Here is a 26,575-nt window from a genome sequence, read left to right as displayed (position 1 = left end):
ATTTTCTTTAGATAGATTGCTTTGTGTGATTTGGCTTGTAAGAATAAGGAGTTTGATCAAGAAGGGAGAGGAGTGAAGAATATGATTTACAAATATAGGTGTACTAAACCAAACACCAAGAGGAAGGAGTAGAGCGGCAGTGGAGCGGCGGGGGAAGGGTTGCAAAGGTCCGACAAAGCGCCGACGATTAGAAACAAATCTTGATTTGAAGAAGAACCTGTTTAACCAGTAAAAAAAACTTAATTTGAATACTGATTGGAAACAAATAAGAAAATGATTCAACAATCGCGTATGAGAAGAAAGCATTCATCCGAGAAAAAAAAAAGGTAAGCTAAACACACAAAAAATGTTAACCATGGAGGAAGGAGTAGAGAGGCGGAATGGCGTTAGAAGTCTGGAGGAGCGGTGGCAGAAGTCCGGCGAAGCGCCGGCGATGGGGGAGGAGAGGAAGGAGGGAGAGAGGGAATTGGGGGAGGCAGAGAGGCGTATGTGAAAAGTGGTATCTAATTTAATAGGGTTTAATTTTTTTTTTTAAAAAAAAATTTAACGAATGAAAAATATAGAAAATATTATCTCCTTAAAAAATAACTAATATAATTTTAATGAGGTGGTTGTCCACATTAGTTGCCATGTAAGATGGTATTAAAATGTGGTAGATTTATGTGATAAGCATATATATATATATATATATATATATATATATATATATATTATATAAGATTTGTCATTTCTTAATTAGACCATCTCTCACCCAAATGGCGCTAAACCCAAATTTCGACCATTTTCTATACGTAACAGATTTTTCCTCCAACCTTGCAGATGTAATAGAAATGTGTAGAAAGGCAGCCTGACAGTTATATAGAATGTGCATAGTAGGATCATCCATTCAAATAAGAACTGTTCTTGATTTGGGGTGCTTAAGATCACGAAGTTAATGAATCCTTGAAAACTTCATGAGTGCAATGGGGATGAAGGTTGATATAGGGTAGTTGAATTTGAGACTGAGAGTGTTTAGAGAATGTGAGGGTGGAGGTGAGGGGTTATGGCTAACGAGGAAGAAGAGGGTCATTATATAGAATGACCATTTTTTTAGAAAGGAGAAAGTGCAAAACGATTCTCATTTGTAACATTGAGGAGGATGTGACAAATACATGGTTGGGGTAGGAGTTCATATAGATGTGGAGAGGGTGTCGTGTTTGTGAACTGCTGAGGTCATTGAGTGTGTGTTGTGACTTGTGTGTGAATTTTCAGTCAAAGGGGTGTACTTAGGGGTCTCCCTCGCTTGGCCATGTCGCAGGCATTCAATGTTCATGAGTTGGGGCAGTATGTGGGTTCAGTGCTAGGGTAATGTCCATGTGGTGAAACATTTATGGTTTATTCGGCTCCGTCAGTCTCGTATGTCAACAACACACATATTACCATGAACCCTAAACTCACCACACTCGTTATGTTATCGTGGAATGGCTTCATTATTTACCTCTCCCAAAGGTGTCCAAAACAATACTAAGGTTGTACTTATGCCAGACTTTCCGGAAGTACTATATGGAGCTTCACAAGAGTCCTTGTAAAACATGTTAGGAGGACAAAGAGGGAAGACGAAGTCCCCCAATAATCATTATTGGTGGTCATCTTGGGATTATGTTCATGATTTCTATTAAAATCAAGATGATTAAATCCTTCTTGATGTTTGATGTTTAGTTTAATCAGTTATTCTTGTATACAGATGTCATTGAAAACACAGAGGAAAGCAAGGATGGGTAGTAAAAAATACATGGTATCCTGCGAAAATCTGTTAGTTTAATATTGTTTTTATTTTAAGTCTTGTTGCACTTAGTTTTAATTTCAATTTATACCATATTGCTAACCACATGTTTAAATAAACATGGTACAAATAATACTATTAGTTTAACTTATGTACTCATTTCAATAAACTAATTTTATTTAAAATTTTAAATCATAAAAAATAACCTTATGGGTCTCAAATTTTGAGAAAGCATAATTGGAGTAAAAAATAATTTAGAAATGAATACTTGTATTTGAAAGGCCAAAATTTAGGTCTGCAAGATTTTGGGTTGGAGATAGTATTTGGGTCTTTTATTTGTCGAAAGACAACAACTTTAATATAATTGCAGAACGGCATCGTTCTCGCACTTGCCCTTTCGTCAAAAAGCTCAGCCTATTTTTCCTTCCTTCCCAATTCGACAGAATTTTCTCAGATAAAGGAAAAAGGGTGAGCTCAAACAGAGACAACGAGAGAGAACGAGGATGATGACTTACGCAGCCTCAGCTTCAAGGCCACTGTGTTCTATTAATGGCGCTTCACAAACCCAAGTACCGATGTCACCCATTGTGAAGAGCAGTGGTCTTAATAGCAGTAGCAATAGTATTAGTTGTCGTAGAAGAAGCAAAGGCGTGTGTGTAATTAAGGCCTTAAAAAGCTCTTCGCCCCCAAGACAGACCTTGTCGAGCAATTGGGATTTTCAGACAGCAACTATGTCATCTCCACGGCTGCCCAGATTCGAAGAGCTGGATACTACCAATATGCTTCTCCGTCAGAGAATCATCTTTCTGGGTTCTCAGGTTTTCTTTCTGTCTTTCTCTATTTATTTTTAGTTATTTTGTCTTGGATTGGTTTTTCTATATAGCCATGTTTGCTGGTTTTCTTGCTTCAGCGTTGAATACTTTGACATGGGTTTTGCTCCTTCCTGTTAAATTTGTACTATTTCCTGTTTGTTGAAAGTTAAAAGTGAATATTTTGAATGGATTACTATGTGTTTGTTTGTGTTTCTTAATTACTAGAAGACTAAATTGATAAATAGGAAATGGTTGCTTTATTTAACTTCTCTTCATTTTCAACTGATGGGCAGGTAGATGACATGACAGCAGATTTGATTATAAGCCAACTTCTATTTCTAGATGCTGAGGACCCAAAAAAGGACATTAAATTGTTTATCAATTCACCTGGTGGTTCTGTTACCGCTGGTATGTTTAATCCTGGTACCTCTTCTGAATTATTGCTTTTTGGTTTTTATCTATCCTTGATATTGAATATAACAAAATTTGTAGATGAAACTACGTAATTTTATTAAGTTGGGAAACCAATTTATTTATAATATAATGTAAAGCATGGGCGTGCAAGCTAGTAAGTGAGGAAAACAGCATCATGAAGCCATACTTTGGTATCAAGCACAAAGGATTACATGCATGATAATATATTATTTTTGCAAAATATTGAATGAGGAAACCTTAAAGAATGAGAACCAAAACAAAAAATCGCAATCCATGTAAAGCAGGTAATATATTGAATTGACTAAGCTTTGATGTATAGTCTACTTACATGTAGCTACTGATCACTACAAATATAATTATTGTATTGAGCTTTACTAGGTTTTGGCTGTTGGCAGCAACTTGAAAAAAGCCTTCACGTCAAAATTGTGATACCTTTGTCACAATCTCAGAATGTGTCAAACTTGGATGCCATGTTTTCGTTGCCTTAGGGCATTAATGTCACCAGCTTGGTGGATTTGCAAGCCCCTCCCATATTGTGGAATATCCCCAACAAAAATCGTTTCTCGAAGTTGACTCAATAAACTTATTGTGTTAACTTTTCAGATGATTAAGAAAATCAATTTTTTCAGTTTCTAAGAATAGGGTCGCACTGATTACAGAGAAGTTAGTTGTTTAAGATTGGTCATTTGGGAAGACCCCAGAATGCACCAGCAGTAAGATTGAGTTGATTCAAGTTGATGCAGTAATATGAGGTGAAGTGAAGGTAGACTAGAAGAACGTGCGTCAAATAGTGGGGAAGGATATGATTATTAGAAATGTATTAGATAAGATGCCTTTACCTCAGTATCATGGTTGTGCTAATGTTGGACAGTCGAAATAGTTATTCAAACAACTCTTATGTACTGAATGCCTTCTAGACAGACAGTATAGATCCTGACCTGTCATCAACTCCGTATTCTTGTCTTTAATTTCATATTCCCTTGCGGAGATATTGACATCTTTGAAAATTGGACTTTTTAAAATCGAACAATGTCAATGCCTTTTATATATGGAAAACTTTCACATAAAATCCTAGTGATGACACTCTACATCTCTACTTAAATATCCTTGTCCGTAGTTCATTTATTTGAGCTAGGATTTTGGATCTGGATGAGGCAGACTTATTGATGATTCAGTTATGGTTGAAGTGAAAGAAAATGGATGAATTAAGAGTAAATGTGATGATTCATTTTGGCATGCAGTCTTATAATGGTTCAATTTGGTATGCTTTCATTAAGAGTAAATACACGCTGCATGAGATGGTTGGATTCTAACATCATGATTAGAGGTTCAAGCTGATGCCCTTGGAAAGACACCTCTGAAGGCCTCAACTCTTTTGATTTTTTTTCTGTAAGATTGCATTGGGGTATGGGGAATGGGTGAGATTTTGGGAAAACTGCTGGGTTGTGGAAACAGAGTCTTCTCGTTTTCCTCGAGTAGTTTAGATTTTCATGATTTCATACTGTTTCCATTGATTGTTTGTGTTCAAGTCGTCCTCTTTTCATTTTGGTTGGGAATTTGGGTTCTGTAGAAACTTGAATAAACAGGGTGTTGTGGGTGGATTAGTTCATCTGTTGGATGTCTTAGAAAATATCTGCAGGATAAGTTAATGTTTGGTGAAAAGTTAATGATTTTCGGAAGGAGGGGGTTTGGTGCTGAGGAGTGTCCTGTGTTGGCAATTTTTTAGGTGGCTTGGTTGGAGACAAATAGAAGGTAGTTTGAAAGTGTAATGGGGGAGGAGGTTGATCGTTCAATTCTTTGAGTTTAACTTTGAGGACCCGTCTTTTCATTCTAATATTCTTTGATTGGAGTGTTAACTTGCAGTACAGTTTTGTAGTTATGTTATTTTGTTAGTTTTCCGTCATTAGATGTTTGGTCTTTGGGGGATAACTTGTCCCCTTTGTTGTATCTTCTCTCTTTTATCTTTACATGATAAAATCTGTTTTTCTAATAAAAAATTGAAGTGAAGAAAAATGAAGAGAGTTCAACGGGAAGAGAAGTAGCAATGGCTATCTGTGTGACTTTTGATTTGATATGTTGATTTTGGTCAAGGCCTACTGAATCACTAAATCTTAAGAATGAAGAAATAAAGTGATCGCATTATGTGCCTTGAATGTAAAACTTTTGCAATATGTGCCTTCAATTGTAAAACTTTATCATTATGTGCCTTTGATTGTAAAACTTTCTACTAGAAAAAGTGTCAATATTTTTCTCTTACATTTTCTGCCGTGTAATACTGCCATTAAAGTATAGTGCGATGTATATGACTTATACAAAAAGGGCATTTTTAAAAAATTGCAACTGTGTAAATATAGTTTTGTGTGCCTTTTGAAGACAACTTTTGATTGTGTGATTGTAAGAGAAAATGAATAAACAAGCAAAAACGAATTAATAAAGAAACAATAAGGAAGAAACAAGCAAGTGATGCAATTATAAGGAAGGAGAAACGTAGTTGATTTGTGTGAGGAGCAAAGAATTTTTATATGGTTTGATGTTGGGGACCCTTAGGTGATATCCGATCAAATTGGAATGATATATTGGTGTGATGTTGGATTTATCATTTTGAGTTGACATGGTTCTTTTATCTGAAAGTCCAAATCTTTATCAATCGTTTTGCATTTTGAATGACATAGAGGGTGGGAAAATTTCTGTGGGAAGGGAAAGAGTAGGGCAGAGGGCTGAGTGTTATAATACCAGCAAAATGATTGAAAGAGGTTAGCTGAAAAGAAAAACAGTTGAAAACGTGTCCATCTATTTCTGTTTGGGAAAAAATTGGCAGGGCTTGGGCCTAGCTGGCCCCCTCTCTTGTTATTGAGAATATGACTTTTGTTGGATTGAGGATAATTTTTTTTCTTAAAGTTCTCTTTTGTTTTTCTGACCAATTTATCGCTGCATACAGGAATGGGAATATATGATGCAATGAAATTGTGCAAGGCAGATGTTTCAACAGTTTGTCTGGGGCTTGCTGCTTCTATGGGGGCATTTCTCCTTGCTGCTGGTACAAAAGGAAAAAGATTCTGCATGCCCAATGCAAGAGTGATGATCCATCAACCTCTTGGAACTGCAGGGGGCAAAGTAAGTGCTTGTTTTCTGCTTATTGTTGTGGATGTCCATATTTATTGGTTGGAGTTCTAAATCCTTTTTGCATGTCTAATATATGCATTATTGTTTGGTATAAAATTCCTGAAGTTTCATGCTTCTAAGTACTGTTTGTTTTCTGTAATTTTTCAATATTTCCATATATATTTCTATAAATCTGCTTTTTCACTGAGATCAATCTGTTTATGCTTGGTTTCGTTGCATGTATTATTATTGATCCTGTTTTGTGTTTCTGATTCTAAGTTGTAGAGGATCATTAATTGTTTAAGATGTGTTTACAAACTTAGCACACCTGAGGCTGAGTCTCTGGTTTGAGGCATGGTCTTTGAGGGTAGTTCAAACATCTTCTTTCATTACTTCATTGCAAGATTTAACTTTTGTATAAATCCAAGTTCTCTTTTGATCGGAGACTGTAACTTATACATTTTGTTTTATAGTGTTATAGGATTACCCATTCTAAGGGGAAAGTCCATTCTTGACTTTCGATTTCTCTGGAGTGTAAAGTATAAATGAATAATTAAAAAAAGAAGAAGTAAAAATCACTCAAGGAGGCATTTATAATGCCGTTGGTGCCTGTGTATAATGCTTAATAATGTATCATTTGACTAGGAAAGTTCTCATGCTCAAGAGTAATGTATCATTTGACTAGGAAAGTTCTCGTGCTCAAGAGTAATGTATCATTTGTTCCTAAACAAACTCTCCCATACTCAATAGTTTGTTCACAAGGTAAGGTAACATCCTTAATAGATCACCTTTTGTTAGATTTTTGTGAGCTTTTGTACTTGTGAGTGGCGAGACCTTATTTTTTATCCTCTAGGAGTTGGTTGGTATCAGCCCTGCTTGCCTTTAGGTTGCTTTTCTGGTGTTGGATTTCTGCTAGGAATAAGAAAATCGTGCGACAATAAATCTTAAAGCGGAATGACCATTTTCTGCATTGTTGCGAGGCTTTGGCTTGTGACAGTTGAGCAGTGAGCTACTCCCCTCGCTCCAGTTAATCAAGTGATGCCTGGTTTACCTTGAGGTTCATCTGGAGCAAGAGCAAATGAATCCTGTGTGCTTTTTTAGGACAATATTTTAAAATTTGGCATGTTGGGCACCCAAGGATGTCACACTTGTGTCTGCCTCCACTTCTTTGGATGCTTTCCTTTGCTTTAGAGCGAAAAGCTATCAAGGTGCTGAACACTTTTATGTATAGAAAAGTATGGTTATCTTATCATAATTTAAGATCTCTCTCTCTATATATATAATATATATTTATATGAAAGATCTTTTCATAATTATGATAGAAAAGGTATAGTCAAAGGTCTGTGGATGTCTACATAAATAGAAAAATACGAAGATATATTGACATGTCCTCATGCTTGCAATTTTGGAGGTTGTATGTGTCGGTCACTATGTGTACACATTACATAGGATTAGACGATACTCATGCCCATACCCTCAAATCGTAGTGTACAGATCATGATTTTTAAGGTGATGTTGGGGTCAGCTAAAGCCCCTGTCTAGTGCTTTTTATCTTGTTAGCTTTGGAATTTTCATTAGAATTTTGCTTTTTTCTTGCTGTAGACTTGAATACTGGAGTTAATGCTTACCCAAGACTCCTGTTTTCTATTGACCAAAAAACAAAAAGACTCCTGTTTTCTTTCCCATCCATTTTAAATTTTTAATTCTTTGAAATGCAGGGAAAACAGCTAAAGTCCACTTAAATAACTTTCAAGTTTCAAGTACGTACTTTGTGCAATTGAAGTGCCCTTTGTTAGATCTTCAACTTGGGCAGGCCTGTGGTATTGTGATATATATTTTACATTGCCAATTCATTTCCTAATAAGGGATGAGGACTACCGTAGTTGTCTTCGTATATAAGTGAAATAGATTGGTCCTCTGCCAAAGGAAAGTGTACTTAAATCAACTTTAATATAGTAATTTACGCCAATCAACTTCATAGCAAAGGTGGAACAATGCAGATGTGGCAAGTTCTAGTGTTTTCCTATGATGGTTAAACTTTAACATATCAACGCATGCATTAATGATGTCATGGAGGATTTCAGTCATCTCCTTTCGTTTCTTCTTTATAAATTTCTTCCTGGCTAGAACGCATACATATTGATTAAATATAATGTTAGAATAGTACTGTTTTTTTATTTACAATGCTAATACATCTGTTGGTGCTTCATGATTTATCCTTCAATTTTACATGCGAATTCAGGCAACAGAAATGGGTATACGAATTAGAGAAATGGTGTACCACAAGATTAAATTGAACAAAATATTTTCAAGAATCACAGGGAAGCCTTTGGAGCAGGTCAGGCAGCAAATGAGATTTTATTCCATAGTAAATATTCTGTGAGGGAATTTTTCACTTTCCTTTCTAAATTTCTTTTGTTGCTGCAGATTGAAGAGGACACGGACCGTGATAATTTCATGAATCCTTGGGAAGCCAAGGACTATGGGTTGATTGATGTAGTTATTGATGATGGAAAGCCAGGCTTAGTTGCTCCAATTGGAGATTCCATAACTCCGCCCAGAACACGAGTTTGGGATCAGTGGAAAGTTGAAGGGACCAGGAAAGCCAGAAAGAATTTGCCCTCAGAGCAAAGGATTTCGGATAATGGATATAAAGAGACTGAAGGAAGTGACAATGAGAAAGGAGCTGAGAGGGAAAAGGAAGAACCTGCTGCTATATGATACATGATAGTGGACATGTCCTTTGCGTTTCACCTCTGGTTTATTTTGATTACGTTGTAATGTTCACCTCTCATAGTAATCTTGTTATGTAAATTGTTTGTCCAGATAGTGAAAGTAGATTATTAAACGTTTGTTAGGAGATTGACACATTTCTCATTGCACCTGTTGGAAAGGGCACATTTAGATGTTCCACAGACTTTGCTTCCTCGCGGGCTTATCTTATGATTGGCCTATACTCCTCAATTGTGGTGGAGAGCTGGTCGGAATAAAGGGGATATCAGGTTAAAATATTTGGCTAGAAGTGGGCAAGGTAAGGTTCAGTTCGGTTCACCCTCAAAACTGAAAACAAAAATGAAAAACAAAACTGGTTAGGTTCGGTTTTGATTTCTGTTAAAATATTGATCAATCGAACCAATTCATATAATTTCCAGATCAATTCAGTTCGCTCTGTCAATTCTACAGAATCTTCAGATTTGCATGAAGATCTTCAAGATTTGAGAGAGAGAGAGAGAGAGAGAGAGAGAGAGAGAGAAGGCAACTCGGGAAACAGAAAGTGTGCCATAGAGAAAGAGGAATGGTTTTGGGATTATAGTTGGGAATTTAGGGTTGCTAGACTTGGAGAATTATGAAAATCATTTAAGCCTAATGGTTAGTGATAGGAGAGTTGGACTCTTGAATTAGGCCGAAGGATTTGATATTTTAGAAAAAAGTAAACTTAACACAACCGGTCTGATTTTTGTTTAAATCATGAGTAGATAGTCTAAGCTGTTTAAGTTTGATTTTTAAGTAAGTTTGACTTACGGCACCCTTTTAAACAGCCTAAAAGAATTTTTTCGGTCAAAATGGCCAAAATGGGTTTTACGGCAGATCATGGGTTCACTAGGGAAAATGCTAGAGGCACCAACTTTGGGCACCAACTCTCTAATAGAGCGTGAGACCCGTTGTATTAGCGGGCTCCACCTCTATTAGAGAGTTGGTGCCCAAGGTGGTGCCCAAAGTTGGTGCCTCTAGCACCACCCGGTTCACCAGTTCATATAGTTAGAGGGTATGGTGAATTTGCTATATATAAGAAGAAAAATAAAACACTTCAAGCTAGAAGAAAGATTTAACGATAAGGATGTGTTTTACCTCTAAGTGGAGTTGAGGATTACAATAATCATTTTGTGAATTCAAGGACCAAAATGCGAATCGGTTCAAGTTCAATGACTATTGCTCCTAAAATTATATTTTTTCAATCTTATGTTTTTTTATTTGTGAAAAAAAGAAAGAAAGAAGATCAATCAAAGCTTGTTTTGTTTCGGCTGGGCTCTATTGATACCACTAAGTGAGAACTTTATGTGAGGAATTAATCTCAGCCACCGATCTGATCTGAACGGCTAGAGAGAAAGAAACAAGCTTACAATAGAATTGGGTACGCTGCAGTTCCCCTTAGCCCCACATGCCCTGGCGCGCCTTTTCCAGTCCCGCCTTTCTTCCTTCCAGTCGCGCCTTTTGTTTTTTTATTGATTTCATTTTTTTCAGACTCCCTCTTGTTCATCTCAAACATATTCTCCTCTTAGTACCATCTCCTAGTTTCTTTGGTCAGAATCGATACTTTTCTCTGGAACTCCCTCTCTCTTTCCCTGCCCCCTCTGTTTCCCTCCTCCTCTCTCTCTCTCTCTCCATCTCTGTCTTGCTCTCTCAGTTTCTCTGCCTCAATCTCCCTCACCGTCGTCCTCTCTCTCTCTCTCTCTCTCTCTCTCTCTCTCTCTCTCTCCATATCACAATTCAAAAATCGAGATCTATTTGAGAGTCTATATTTTCAAACTTTGATATTATGTTTTGCATTTTCTATTGCATTCCTTAATGTTTAATTTCTGTTTAGGATTTTAGGGCTTTGATTTTCTGGGTTTACACATATGGGCTCCTCCTCCCTCTCTGTGTAGGTAAGATTACTCTTTCTCCGTACTAGTTGTGTTTGCAAAAATACAAATTGGCTTCAATTGCTTAATTTTCTGGTTTAATTTGTTGGTGGGTAGGCATTATGATTCTGCTTGGGGTTGAATTTTTTAAAATTGATGTTTCTCTGAAACCCAAAAGTTCAAGAAACTGCTCTTTCTGGGTCTTACCTCTCCTGGTTACTAGCTCCAAAGGCAAGGCAACGTCATATTTGGTTTATTTGTAAAGAAAATAAAAAAATTATATTGGGTTTCCTAGAGAAATGATTTCTAGTATGAACTGAGGAAACTTGTGATTATTATTTGATTTATTTTCTTTAATGTTATAGTTTGTGGAATCATTGAAGAGTGACAGTATTGCCTGTTGTTTGGTCTTCGAGCCGATGAAGTGAGTGAAGAAAATTTCTATTTCCCCGTTGTTTTCATTAAATGTCCAGTTTCCTTTTTATTTGCTGTTAAGATTTCATGATTTCGACTTTGGGAATATTTTGTGTCGACTCTGTGGGCATATGTTTTTCCCTTTTGTTTCAAGCAGAGATGTGAAGGAATTGTATTCTCCAGATTAGGTTCTTTGTTAAGCGGGTACAGAATTCCTAAAATTGAAAAGGAAAAACAGAAATAATTCATGTGGGTGAAAACCCTAACTGAAAAAAGGACCTTTCCTCTCCCCATAAAAGAAAATTTGCTTGGCTCCTTGTGAGTAATGAGTAAATTAATCTTACATAATGAGGTGGATATCGTACTTAGTGTCATTTTAGTTTAGTTGTACTGGTGTGCTTTGACAGCTGTGGCTTACCTGACAATTGCATATTAACCTCAGAAAATTTGTCCTCTGCAGGAATCGAAAAAGTTCAATGATTTTCTGCGCACTCTATGTATATTCTGCCAGGAGAAAGCCCTAAGCAGTTTCTGTGAATTTCTTGCATCCAAAGAGCTCACCTTGATTTCAAAGACAGAAGCTATAGACAAGTTTCGTGCTCTTATGCTCTTTCCGGTTATTCAAGTGCTTGTTTTCAAGTCAATTACAATTTTTGTATCTTTCTCATTTCTTTCAGCAGTCATTTATTTGAATTTTTGTTCCTATATGTTCCCAATGCAGTGAAGTTAGGGATGATGAAGCTAGGAATTTTCTGGTCAAATCAGAGCCAAAGATGGAATGAGTGCTTGAGTGCTTTAATTGGTGTCTTGTGGCTATTTGTCGAGAGTTACATCACATTATGATACAATAAACACATATCTATATGAGTATCATAATGTGTTTATTGTAATGTGGTTTTGTATCATAATGTGTTTACATCAATGCTACAATATATAGATGTATGATTATGGCTGAATGTTTAACTGCCTCAATTTTGAACTTGAGAGGTATTACCAATTGTGTGAACACACATGCAACACTGTTTTGTTTTGATTACGATGATGTGAGTTGATCAGTTTACAAACAGAATATTGAAAGTGATTCCCCATGTATCCCAGTGGTGGGTTTGGGGTTGGTTTCGGTTTCTTTGTCCTTGGTTTCGGTTTCTTGATCAGTTTACAAACATAATATTGAAAGTGATTCCCCATGTATCCCAGTGGTGGGTTTGGGGTTGGTTTCGGTTTCTTTGTCCTTGGTTTCGGTTTCTTTATCCTTTAATCGTGAGACTCAAGACGACATGGTTGATTTCAACATATCTTCTTGTTGCTTTGGTTTATTTTCTTGTCCTTGCTGTTTGACTAGTTTTGTCCTCTTGTTGCTTTGGTTTAACCACATATAGTATTAGCATTAACTTGGTTTTTGAAGACGGCACATGCATAATATTATTTAGTACCCATCTCAAGTTATTATTTGTTGATAGCATAAAAACATACCCATCCCAAGTAATTATTTAGTACCTAAATTCCTCAACAGAGGAATGTTATTTACAATCCCATTACTTACTAGACATGTGGACACACAAACGCTTGCTGCCTGTATCTTCTCTCCACATTGCCTGTCTCTCCTTTGTGTAATTATGATTTCACTTTCTTCCTCTCCTCCAATACTTGGATAACTCTTTTTCTCCATGAACTTCGCTTTCTTTTTTTTTGCTTCTCTTCAAGGCGTTTCCTCCTCTCCTCAAATACTTGGATAACTCAACATTGATAATCAAGCTCTTGTTGTCACTCACATTTTCGTCAAAGTGTTTGCTCTTCTCCTTCAATACTTGATAGAATCCTGCCACAACACATGCATTACATTAACCAAACAATAATTTACAAATGGAAATAAAAGACATAGTTTGGCTGCCCAAAAATAAAAAAAGTCGTCCTTTTCAGTGCTAACCTCCAATGTCCCAGCATCAACAAGAAAATGATTTTAATTTCTGAATGAGATCATATCTATTGCAACATATTTCTGCATAGGGACATACTACTGAGCATCCATAATTATTGCATCATGACATATAGAAAACGAACCAACTGAGCATCCATAATTTTTATCGTCCAGTGAACCATAACAAATACCAACTAACCATGCATAATGAATATAGTCCAATGCATCATAACATATAACAAATGCATCATAATAGATACTAAATGCATCATAACATATAGCAAATGCATCATAAAAGATACCAAATGCATCATAATAGATACCAAATGGATCATAACAGATACCAAATGTATCATAACACATAGAAAATGCATCATAACAGATAGCAAATGCATCATAGTAGATATAAAATGCATCATAACAGATACCAAATGTATCTATTATCGTCATGTCCGAACCCAGAAACCCAAATGATACTACAACACAAGTTAATACACAACTACCTCAAAACTCAGAGACCCACGTAGTGGAAAACCAAAATATCCAATTTCAGAAAATCAAAGACATGTCAAGAATAGAAGCAACACCCATGTCTCAAAAACTTCATATACACTTAATTCACACTAAAGATATTAAATTCCCAAGCTGTCCATCCCAAAACGATCAAATTAAGCAATGATATGAACTCCAATAAAAGCTTAAAACCCACTAATAATCGTTCAAATTAAGCAAGATATAACAATATTTCACAGAAAACAAAACCCAAAACCCAAAAACGATAATGAAAAAGGAATGGAAGAAGAAGAAAATCGTACTAGGGTCAACTAGATTATACCTGCTAATATAAGATGCAATGAGTATCACAGTCAAAGAACGAGCTTTAGAGCTCACTTTCTTCCATGTCTTCTATTTTTCTCTCAGATTTTCAGTTTTCTCTAGAAAAAAAATATAACGTCAGCTCACAACTAGTACCGAGAAAGAGTAGTCTTACCTGCACAGAGAGGGAGCAGCCCATATGTGTAAACCCAGAAAATCAAAGCCTAAAATCCTAAACAAAAAGTAAACATTAAGGAATGCAATAGAAAATGCAAAACATAATATCAAACTTTGAAAATATATTACTCTCTCAAATAGATCTCAGACATTACCCTCTCAAATAGATCTCGATTTTTGAATTGTGATAGTGAAAGCGAACACAGAGAGAGAGAGAGAGAGAGAGAGAGAGAGAGAGAGAGCAGAGAGTGGTTGTGGGAATTTTAAGGTTTGGGTCTGGAAAAGAGATGAGGAGAGATGAGGAGGGAAGTGGTTTCGATTTGGGGATGAAAAGAGAGAAGAAGCGTTAATTTTTTTAGGATGAGGGAACGAGAGGGTTAGCGCGAAAGAATTTCCCCCAAACAAAAGAGCGCCAGCGAAAAAAAAATGGGGAGAAGAAATCAATATCTATGACGCACATGCCATGTCATAGAAATCAATGTACAAGACTCTGCCACGTGTCAATCTATTATATTTCATATTATTTCTCTATAATTTAATTTCTCAAATTCATAATAAATAAATTTAAAATCAGAAAAATATCCAGAAAATTCCTATGAACATCTTGTGATATTATCTTCTCTTTAAAGCTCCAAAATGCTAATTCTAAATTATAAAAATACAAATCAATAATAAAAACTCAACTTTGTTCATAGATAAATCAAAACATTCTATCACATACACTCTTGTTTCTTTGATCAAATGATTCTCATTAATTTAAATATATGAAATCATGTTTAAGAATTGTTTAAGATAAAACACAATAAATTACAAAAACATGACACGTGTTACCATCTTATAAGGCCACACACGAGAACCGCTGATAGGGGTGCTCTTTAGAAGCTACCACATGTCAATCTATTATATTTTATATTATTTCCCTACGATTTGACTTCTAAAATTCATAATTAAAAAATTAAAAATCAGAAAAATACACCGAAAATGCATACGAATACAAGCACAATGATAAAAACTCAACTTTGTTCATAGACAAATCAAAACATTCTATCACATACACTCTTGTTTCTTTGATTCCATGATTTCCATTAATTCAAATATGTAGAATCATGATTTTTGGTGTATTTTTCTTATTTGTATTTAATTTCTTATGAATTTGTTAAAGATCAAGACAATAAATAACAAAACAATGACATGTGTCGCTATCTGATAGGGCCACATTTCTGAAATGCTGACAAAGTGGCTTTAAGAAGCTGACATGTGTCAATCTTCGACTATTTCATTTTATTTTTATATGATTTAACTTCTAAAATTCACAATAAATAAATTACCAATTAGAAAAATACACAAGCCATAACATATGGCAAATTTGAGAAATTATACAACTAATAACAATAGCAGCATATCTTTAATGTCATTCACTATATGGATTATGTGAGCATATTTTGATCGTTCGAAATAGAGTTTTGATTGTGAAAAGTAGGTGGTCAAATGCCGTTCCTAACCTTGCATGAGCGGGAAAGAAAGTTAGTGTAGGAATTTTTTTTTTTCCAACCACCTTGTAAACCCTAAACCCTAACACTTTATAAATTATTATTGACCCTAAAGGGTAATAAATTTTAAAGTGTAAAAATTAGAATTAGGGGCTCATCCTAAATGTGAATGATGCAAATGAATATAGTAGTAGACTTTGTAAACCCTAGAATGTTGTTTGTTTGATCACATAAATTTCGCATCAAAAGTTAAATGGAAATGTGAAATTTGAAGTACGTGATCGTAGGAAATGTCGTACCGAGGCCGGCAAATTTTTTGGGATTTGTTTGAATTATTATTGATTTTTAAATAAATTTTTAAGTGTAAACAAATAAACAATTGAAGGAGATGCGAGGTGGCGGCGTCCCATGCTGAGCCGTGGAGGTGGATAAAAGGATACAGTTTTCATGCATTGACACGTGTCTCATTTGTTATAGTTTAATAATATTTTGTTGTAAAATTGTTAGAAAATGGAAATAAAAGGGAAAAATTCCTACCTATTTGTTACCCGAATACTTCTATGCCAAGTCCAAAAAGTTGCTTACAATTTTCCATGTGTACAATTAAGGGCTCATCCCTAACTTAAAATTTTGATGCGGCCATGCATTTATTCCGGTTAAAGCTTGCTATAGACTTGTTGCAGGGATGTTGCAGTATATAGCTGTGTGATTGTGGGTGAAGGAATTGTTTAACTGCCTTAGTTTTAAATTTTCTTGGTAAGAATTGTTCAGGTAGAAGGTTTTGAACTCGTGTGGTATTTCCAACCGTGTGAACACACATACAAAACTGTTTTGATCCCGGTGAACGTGAATATATTAGCCATTGTTTTGAAATTCACTGTGAACACAGAGGTGCGTGATGCTTCAAACTGTTTTTTTTATAAAAAACTTGAGAAACTGAAGAAAATATTTTGGGTTTATAAACAGTTAAAATTAGCATGACTGGCTTCCCAATGTATCTGAAAGGAGGGTGAAGTAGTGGTTTGGGTTTCTTTACCCCTTTCCCATTGAGCACTTTACAAACAAAATGCTTATAAGCATTGAAAAAAGACAGAAACACATTCTTCACGGACGGCCAAGGTTTACCAAACTTAGGGATTCGCCGTTCACCATTGTCACCAGACCCTTATTATGCTTCATGTCGTCCTTTCTCCTATCAACTTGCATATCAGTCAAATCTATTGCAGCATATTTCAAAATAGGGACATACCAGTTATGCATCATAATAGATAGTAAATGAACCAACTGAGCATCCATAATTATTATCGTCCATTGAATCATAACATATAGCCAATGCTTCATAATAGATAGGTAATAATGCATCATAACATATACCAAAAACAACGTAACATACATTAAATGCATCATATCATATACCAAATGCATCATAACAGATACAACATGCATCAAAACAGATACCAAATGCATCGTAACAGATACCAAATGCATTATAGCAGATATCAAATGCATCAAAACATATAGCAAACGCATCACAACAGACAAGCAAGCTATCACTCCATTGATGGAGAAAAGCTAACCGAAAATTCATATAAAAAAACTAATTGGGCCTCTCTGTTGTTTCGTTTTCTTAAGAAATCTATTTCAACCAAGACAAACCAAATAGCTGGGAATGCCTTAATTTCCCCCAAGCCCCATACTTCAAGATCTTAAATTTATATTTCCATCAATATTTAATCAACCAAATACAAAATGAGGCATCAAATATCAGTCCCACCAATCAGTTATCTTCACTTTTGTCAAATATCCATACTTCTTCAAAGTTAAAATAAGAAGAAGCCGTTTTTTTAAAAATTTTCCCTACAGACCAACCAATGGGTACTCATTAAGCTAAACTGAAATCTCAGAATAGTGAGCAAATCACAGATAGCCATCAAACTACATTGAAAAATAATGAAGAATTGATGAAACTGAAAGCAAAAGAACCAAGGCAGTGAAGGTGAAATTTGACATTACATTTTGTGAACTTTATCTCTGAGGCGTCTCTTCTTAGCTGCCCAACGAGCATCAGATTATAAGGTCGATAAGAGCGCTGCTCTTTGGGGACTTTCGTCGAGCAGTTTGCAGGAGTTAATTTTCTCCCCTCTAATGGAAAATTCCAGAGTTGCAGGGGTCATTTGACCACCCTTGCTCCTCTGTGGATCCGACCCTGCATGTCCACATTACTCAAACTATTTTCAACACATCAAGATACAGACAACATACCCATATCCATACTATTCAGACTATTATCATTAAGATACATAAATGATATCCATATCCACCATATCCATACCACTCAGACTATTATGAACACATCAAGATATAAACATCATACCCATATCCATCCAACTCAGACTATTACAAACGAAGACACAGACATCATACCCTACTCACACTATTATAAACACACCCAGAACCCCTAAAGAAATGAAATCCTCTGCTAATTTCAACCAATGGAATCGGTTTCTTAAGGATTCTCAATCACAATATATAAACTTACATGAATATAATCTTTTTTTTCTGGGGATGCTGATGATTCTTTGATATTAGAGGTCGATTACGGGGCTGATGTCGGGAGCATTAATTTTGGACAAATCGTTCATGATTCTTGGATATCATAGGCAAACTCCGTTGTCCCTTTATGTGTTGATATCAGAGGCAACGATCATTAGGGAGAACTTGAGAAATGTTGTTAAGAACCCAAATCCTTGCTCAGCGGTTTGGGTGTGGCCACGCCCGCCGGGAGTGTGACCCGGATAGTCGCCAGCACGGGTCATCGGGTAAGAATCTCCTTCAGGTTGACATGGCCTCGCTGCTCTCACATCGACAACAACACTTGCAGGGTCACTTCTTTCACTCTGATGATGGTTCATTAAGTAGAACGTGAGAAATGCTGTTTAAATATTTTGGGTGGTAGCTGGGTTGTAAGATTTTGGGGACAAACAACAGATGCCCAGTGGATGCTTTTTTTCGGTGGACGCTTTGAGAAGGGGAAGTCTCGGATGAGAAGAGTCGGTCTCTGATCAAAAGAAAAATTTATGTTATTGAAGAAAGAGAACAACTTTTTTGGAGGGAGATATTGTGTTCTTCAAGAGCACAATACAGCTGTTTTGGAGGGAGGAGGCCTCGTTCTAGTGCAACAGTTTCACACAGTTCACTTACAATTGGTTTTTGTGTAGCCGTTAGATTAGATCCAACGGTGTTCTCACATATAGGTCCTCACTTAGAGATACTTGCTAGAGAACGACCCGTTTTGTTTTGTTGGTCTTAAATAATCTTCATTGGGCCTTTTGTATCATGTCCAGGCCCGGCTGATCGAATTAAAAAAGAAAAAGTTAAAAACGAAAGAAAGAAGCAAAGCTGCAAATGAAAGGCATATATCTCTTGGCGCCAAAACACCGAGAAATCCGTACTTCCCATTTCGAAAGGCACATTCCCTCTCTCGTATTCAATAATCGCACCTTCATATCATTTCCAGGGATCTTCCAAATCCAAATCCCAAATCCCAAATCCACAGCCAGAAACACACACTCACACAAAACAGAGAGACCCAAAAACGAAACCCAGAAACGCTCGTTTTCGTAACGCCTGCACATTTTCTCTCTTCTTCTCTCTTCTCTCTCGCTCAAGACCCTAGGGTTTTCCTCTTTCCCTTTCTCCACCTCTCCCAAGTGCTGCTGCTACTCACTTCGACGACGTTTCATCCCCTCTCGCGATGACCACAAAGCCGTCGTCCCTCTCTCCCTCTCGCACAACCTGCGCTTCTCTCCTCCGCGAATTGCAGGTTCTCTCTCTGATTTCCTTGGCTTTTCATTTTCCATGTGAGTTTAATTTTGTTAGCGGAGGAGGAGGGTTTAATTGGAATTTTCGATTTTGAAATTGCAGATAATTTGGGATGAAATTGGGGAGGGTGACAGCGAAAGAGACAAGATGCTTCTACAGCTTGAGCAAGAATGTCTCGATATCTACAGAAAGAAGGTGGAAATGACGAGAAAGTACTTGGCCGATTTGCACCAATCCTTGACAGATGGCCAAGCCCAAATTACCGCTATTGCTTCGGCGCTTGGGGAAGCGGCTTCCTACTCACGTGAAAGAGGTTCTCTCAAGGACCAATTATCTGCCGTAAAACCCATTTTGGACGACTTGAGCTTGAAGAAGGAGAAAAGGGTTAAGGATTTTTCGGCAATTCAGTCGCAGATTGTAAGGATTTCGGCTGAAATAGCCGGGAATGGTGTTTCTAAGAATGTTGGTGATCTGGGAGTCAATGAGCGTGATTTGAGTGTGAAGAGGTTGGGGGAGCTTCAGTCACACCTTGAGGAGCTTCACAAAGAGAAGGTACTAAGTGGTGTCTCTGCTTAGAACTCACAGATAATCTTAAATTTAACTTGGGTTTTGAATTTCACTTGTGTTTGCAATTGAATTTTTTGTTTTTATTTCTGGATATGCCTTGTGCAGGTTTTACGTTTGCAGAAAGTCGACGCTCATGTCAACACCATCCATGAACTCTCAGTTGTAATGTCAATTGATTTCTCTAAGACAGTCAATGAAGTCCACCCAAGCTTGAGTGATCACTCCTCGGCTCATTCCAAGAGCATCAGCAATGACACACTTGCCAGATTGACGGCTTTGACTAACTCACTAAACCAAGAGAAACAGCAAAGACTGCAAAAGGTGACTCAACATTGAATCTCTCTCTCTCTCTCTCTCTCTCTCTCTCTCTCTCTCTCTCTCTCTCTCTCTCTCTGGTCAGTACATGAATTAGAACTATTTTATTACTTTGTTGAATTAGTCTGTAAAGTTCTGCCCCTTTAATTTCCCAGTACTGTCTTGGAAGCCAGCATTGAATATTCTCTGTTGCAGTTATGTCAATGTCAGGACTTGGTTGTCATTTAATCTCTTCCAACCAATAAAGCCTTTTAGTTTTTTTTTCACAGAATTGGTACAGAAATTTATTATATTTTGTTTAAGTTGTGAGACTAGCTAGAAGATACAACGAAATTCTATATTGAATTGAAAGATTAAGGGACGTGGGCTTGGCTAATTAAGTAATTTTTTGCAAAGCAGTTTCTGTTTCCCCTTTGCCTCGTGTACATTAAAAGAAACATAAATTTAGCTCTGCTTCATAATCATTTGAATTTTATATATAAGTTATTAGTTAAAGTAATGCAGCTTAAAATCTGAGCCTTACGCTGTAAAGTATAAGTAAGATTTTTCCGTGGAGTCCATTTATACGGATTTTCATTACTTTGTTACAGTTGTCATTTATCAGAATTTCTCTCACTCTATCAGTATATGTATGTTGTAGCTACAAGATCTTGGCAGCAAACTGATTGAACTCTGGAATCTCATGGAGACACCAATTGATGAACAGAAAATATTTGACCATGTTACTATGTTAATTTCTTCCTCAGTTAATGACGTGTCAAGGCAAGGATGCCTTTCTCTAGATGTAATTGAACAGGTGCTAATTATTATCTTCAGTTTCTCTTGGAATTGCTCATGTAGAGAATATTGTGCTGTTATTTTAATGACTATGTAGTACTAATGACTGCATGGTTATCATTACAATTTACTGTTTCTAGGCTGAGGTTGAAGTTGAGAGATTGAATATTTTGAAAGCCAGCAAGATGAAGGAGTTGGTGTTTAAGAGGCAAAATGAGCTGGAAGAAATTTACAGAGGGGTCCACATGGATGTAGATAGTGATGCAGCCAGACAGATTCTCAGCAGGCTCATAGATTCTGGTCTTAACGACCCTCAATTTTTTTGGCCTCTTATATATAGTTTTAAGAATATTTAAAAAAAAATTATAATGGTGAAACTGCCCTTGAAAATATGATTGTGGTGCATATGGCTTAACAGGTAATGTCAATTTGTCTGATCTGCTTTCAAGCATGGATGATCAGATTATAAAGGCCAAAGAGCAAGCTCTAAGCAGGAAGGATATTTTGGACAAGGTAGAGAAGTGCAAATTTGCATTTGAGGAGGAAAAGTGGCTTGATGAATATGAAAAGGTAAAAACATGAGAAAAATTGTAGAATTTAAGATTTTTTTTATTTTTCAATGTTTTCAGAGGTATTAGTTGTTCTTTTTCTGTTCGCAAATCCCCTTTTATTAGGGGTTATTGAGGATACTTTTAGCGCATGCTATTCAAGGAGAGGACATGTTTCATTGTATAGCCTTCCAGTGTTTCTCTTTCTTTTAGTGTTTGGTTGTTTTGTCAGATCCAAGTTTTTACATGTGACAAATTAATTATGTTCATAAATTTTATTTAATTTTATAAACCAGAATGTAAGTTTTACAAGTACCTTATTTCTGTTTCCTTTTATTTCATTCAAATTTCCTGTTGTTTTTTTCTTGCAGGATGAAAATCGCTACAGTGCAGGAAGAGGAGCACACAAAAATTTGAAGCGTGCTGAGAAAGCTCGGATTCTGTCTGGAAAAATACCATGTAAGCTTGTGATATTTTATTTGAACATTAGGACCTCATATAATAATACTTGTTAGACAATTCTTTTTCAGTTATGTCATGTATTTTGTTCGGTATGCCCTTAAGAAAGGTACTTGTCAGACTTTTTTTTGTTTTTTGCCTGATTTTATTGGCTATCTTAAGTTTATCTTCTTCTTTCACATGACAGAAGCTATGAACACTTTACTTATTAATGTATCTTGCTCTAGCGTTTTGGTATTAGTGTTTAATTGTAGTATAACTGTATTTAAACTCATTTGAAGTACGGTTTACATTTTGGCATTTTTGAATACCTTCAAGTATATTTATGTCCATAGTCATGGTGTATTGTATATTCCTAAGAGTTTATTTTGTTCAGTTGACTTCATAATTCCTGATAATTGCATGCATCAAATTATTGATCAGTATACTTATTTGTTTTCCATAAGTACTTGAAAAGGCTTATGCTCCCGACTCTCTGCAGAGAAGCAAAACTAAGGAAAAACTTTATGCTTTCTTGTTTTAACAAACTAATATTATCCAAGTATCTTGTTACCTTATCTAGAATAGTACTTTTCTTCTATTACATTTATTTGTAGGCTATATAAGACCTGGTTGAACCGAATGAGTTGAGAGTTATAGGAGCTCATAGACTTAAATAAATCTCAGACCTGGGGGAAATGTCATTAGAAGGGAAAACTGTTTGCATGTGGTTCAACTATGATAAAAGAAAACTGACGTCTATGAGCCAAGTAGAACAGAAGTACCAGAAATTTCATGCAGAAGCAAATCACAGCCTTATGGTTTGTGTGTAGAGGCCGCATTACGTTGATTACTTTTGTTCTCAAAAGTGCTTTGAAAAGTCATGACATGAAGCATTCATGGTATAAGATCTGAGTATACAGACCCCTAAGTTCTTGGGGTCTCAGTTTAGACCCCAATTATCAGACCATAGTTTAGATTCGATACAAGTATGGAAAAGCAACCAACTTGATTGTTTATTCTGTTCTCCTTTTCTGAGATTGGCTAGGCAATGACTAAGGTCATAATGAATTAATAGTTGCATGAATGGGCTGGGAATAGGTCTTGGATTATTTTCCTATTATTGAGAAGAAGATAGGCTAGGAATACTTTTCTGTAATAGGTTGTCCTAAACTTAGAAAATTGGTGGTGGTGTTGGAAATATAAACAGATAAACTTTTGTTACTTGCAACAGTGGGATATATTGCTTGGTTTGATGAATAAAGTTAATAATTGCTAATAAGTGGAGCCGAAAATCACTTTTGTTTTTGGAGCGTAAAAAAATTGAAAGAGGCACTTCTATATGCAACCAATATGAAAATGTCATCATACATTATACAGTATGTTTAACCAGGCAATATCTGTTGCTTGGTTATTCGAAACTGCACACTTCAATTTCATGAGACTGAAATTATATTGAAAAGAAGGCCGATTTGCTTGCACTGCCTAGTTCCTTACAGTGTTTTTATTCTATATAGTTATTTGATTACTCAAGATTGGACGTTTCTCTATTAACTAAACAAACTTTCTTGACTAGCTATCATCGAAACTTTGACTGCCAAAGTTCAAGCCTGGGAGATCGAGAAAGAAATCCCTTTTTTATATGACAAGGTGATCCTAGATGGTTTACTAGTTGCTGTTGTTTATATATATATAATATTAATTTATTTTTTCTTAGTCTTGAGTTCTTAGTCCAACATCTATATAAATGTCAGGTTCCTCTGTTACATACATTGGAGGAGTACACTGTACAACGACAGGAGAGAGAAGAGGAGAAGCGTAAATCTCGGGTATGCTTGGACTTACTATTTTTCACCTGTTTGCTAATAAGTAGATGAAACACCTTGCCATCAAGTCTTTCATGTTGCCTGCATTGATCTAGAATGCAAATAATTTCCACTGCCTATCTTCTGTTGCTCTAAGTGCTAAAGGTAACCTGATTGCTACTGCAAAAATGACAGAATCTCATTTTGTGTCAACATCTTGAATTTAGTAGACTTTCATGTCTCTGCATCTATCCTGGATGTGATCATCTTGTTTTTAAATTCATCTATTTCTAATTCCATACATACAAATTATGGATGTCATCACTATTTAGCCTCTGGTTAACTTTTACAGGAGCAAAAACGGCTTCAAGAGCAACATAATGCAGAACAAGAGGCACTCTTTGGTTCAAGGCCTTCTACAAAGAAGCCACTGGGACAGAGCACCAATGCTAACACCATGGTCGGCACACCAATTAGTCGCCGGACACCATTGGGACGTCACGGAGTCTCAGCTGGGAAGGAACGCAGAGAAAGTGGAAGGGTCCATAACCTAACCCCTGTTAACTACGTTGCTCTGCCAAAGGATGATTCAGTTTCTCGGAGAAATTGAGGGTCATCAGTTGCCTTGAAATAGGTTGTAAATGAATACATATTTTTAATTTTTAATTTTTCGTTCAATGCATGTCTACATTATCACATGTTCAGATATTCTACTTGAAACAATAGAGTAAGGATAGTTTGGAGCAACCTGATTTCAGCATGTAAATGATTTGGTGGTGAAAGTTCAAATCAACGTAGTCATCTTCAAGTTTGGTTCTAAGATGTAGGTTGTAGGATAATTTTGGACCATATCTATAGGATCTACTAGGAGACCCATAGAAATTTAACATTGATATTTTTTTTATACAAGCGATATTCTATTTTAAGCTAATCTAAACTATGGGAAGGGGCGTTTGAACTAGGTGAAGAGTGGGGAGCATATCTACTCTAGCCAACTTGGCTAATTCCATGTCTGTAATTTCACCTTTTTTTTTTTTTTTTGAATAACCCAACTTGCAATATAGTGTAAAATAGTGTGTGGGCACTGGTTCTCATTACACAAGCTTTGCTTGGACTAAATTTAGTCCCATGTTTGTTTCATTGAATTCTAGTCTTAGATGAGATTGCTAATACTTGATGGGCTCACCAAAAACACCTCCTTAGGAAGGGACTAATAAACCCATGTGGAAAAGGATGACTTCTCATTACTTTATTTAGTAGTTATGTTTTAATTACTATTTACTTAGTGAATAATTAGTATTTAAATATTTCATTAAATGAAAATAAAAAATTTAAAATAATAATTACCATTTATTAAGTTAATTAAATATTTAATTATTCACTAAAGAAATAATAATTAAAACATAATTACATATGAAAGTAATTAAATAAGTCTAAGATATTATTTAATTACTAAAAAGAAAATTTAAAATAAAAATTTATTGGACCTAAAAGATACTAAATTTATATTTTATTTTTAAATAAAATCTCTCTCTCAGAAGTTTCGTCGGCACAGGTCTATCCCGGCGAAATTTGCCATATTAGACTTGCCCCGACGAAATTAACCTCCAATTGTGTACTACAAAATTAATAAACACGGTGCTTCAAGGAAGTATTAAAATTTCAATAACTCCGTATGGAGTCACCACTTTGGCCAGCACTTTACCCCTTACGGGGCGACTCGGTATGAGCGGGGATTAGTCTGAGTTGTGGTTAAGGCTTAAAGGTGTCACCCATAGTTGGGGCCCATCCAGGACCACCTCGTGGTTCAGACAAAAAAAAAAAAAAAAAAAATCAATAACTCAATTGAGCAGGTAAATGATATTGGATTCAAGTGATTTTTTTGTAGAGATGATCTTTGAATGATTATTTTAAAATTACATGGTTTGGATTAGTAGAATACGATGTGGAGTGGGCCCTACAAGGATGTCCCTCAAATAAGCTTATTTGTATATATAAATCTATATGTTTATATTATTTATAATATACATATATAAATGTATATACACACACACACATATATATATTATAAATACATATATACATGCACATAATATATGTATTTATATCAAACGCAGAATAAGTGTTATCCAACTTAGATCAAGCCAAGCCAGTCCCTAAGCATAGTCTATGCTAAGACAGTCATGTGTAACAAATGAGGCCTAAGAACTCTTGATTGCAGTTAGTTACATCTCAATTAAATAGAAATCATACTTGCAAAATTGCAACCAAAGGACCATCATTACAATGAACGAAATCACTCCAAATTTTCCAACAGAAAGAAAAAAGAAAAAACTTGAATGTAATATGGTGTGTTACTTGAATGAACAAAATTACAATGAACAAAATCACTCCCATTTTTGCACAAAAACTGATCCAACAAAAATTGATCCAATCTGGACCGTGCTCATCCCTATTCACACTAATGTGAGTAACACTACAAGAACAAAAGTTGTTACTGACGAAATTCTTAGTGACTAAATTATCAAATGGTCACAAATAGTATCACACCAGTGACCAAATATGCGAATTGGGTCACTAATGTTTGTGGACACTACTGCAAAAAGTGAAAAAGACGACCAGAAAACAACGAAGGTGGAACCAAAAACCGTCGTTGTGTTTAGAAAGACGACAGTAACAGAAAACTGTCTTGGATAAGTAACTTAAACACCTAAAAAATGGAGAATCGCTTGGATATTTTTAAAAAACGACACAT

At 35.9% G+C, this 26,575-nt stretch overlaps 2 protein-coding genes and 1 long non-coding RNA gene across 3 annotated transcripts; all 3 read left to right on the top strand.

Moving 5' to 3' along the window:
• The first annotated feature begins 2,129 nt into the window (after positions 1 to 2,129).
• Positions 2,130 to 9,037, top strand: CLPP3 (CLP protease proteolytic subunit 3). The gene is made up of 5 exons (XM_021968252.2): positions 2,130 to 2,580; positions 2,868 to 2,982; positions 5,948 to 6,123; positions 8,354 to 8,449; positions 8,539 to 9,037. The coding sequence occupies exons 1-5, from the start codon at positions 2,266 to 2,268 to the stop codon at positions 8,830 to 8,832; spliced, it is 996 nt and encodes a 331-aa protein (XP_021823944.2). The 5' UTR covers positions 2,130 to 2,265; the 3' UTR covers positions 8,833 to 9,037.
• Positions 9,038 to 10,169: 1,132 nt separating this feature from the next.
• LOC148296384 (uncharacterized) lies at positions 10,170 to 11,723 on the top strand. Its single transcript, XR_015834144.1, has 3 exons — positions 10,170 to 10,757; positions 11,099 to 11,157; positions 11,608 to 11,723. It is a non-coding gene; the product is annotated as an uncharacterized LOC148296384 (long non-coding RNA).
• Positions 11,724 to 18,948: 7,225 nt separating this feature from the next.
• On the top strand, positions 18,949 to 24,567 carry MAP65-5 (microtubule-associated protein 65-5). Its single transcript, XM_021968250.2, has 10 exons — positions 18,949 to 19,371; positions 19,473 to 19,922; positions 20,043 to 20,258; positions 20,893 to 21,048; positions 21,170 to 21,329; positions 21,448 to 21,599; positions 21,949 to 22,036; positions 23,592 to 23,665; positions 23,770 to 23,844; positions 24,173 to 24,567. The coding sequence occupies exons 1-10, from the start codon at positions 19,303 to 19,305 to the stop codon at positions 24,428 to 24,430; spliced, it is 1,698 nt and encodes a 565-aa protein (XP_021823942.2). The 5' UTR covers positions 18,949 to 19,302; the 3' UTR covers positions 24,431 to 24,567.
• The last annotated feature ends 2,008 nt before the right edge of the window (positions 24,568 to 26,575 follow it).

The sequence above is a fragment of the Prunus avium genome, chromosome 2 (assembly GCF_965620075.1).
Source record: "Prunus avium chromosome 2, drPruAviu1.hap1.1, whole genome shotgun sequence".
NCBI classification, from domain to species: Eukaryota; Viridiplantae; Streptophyta; class Magnoliopsida; order Rosales; family Rosaceae; genus Prunus; species Prunus avium.
The sequence above is the reverse complement of the archived record's forward strand: the minus strand, read 5'-3'. Positions and strand labels throughout refer to the sequence as shown.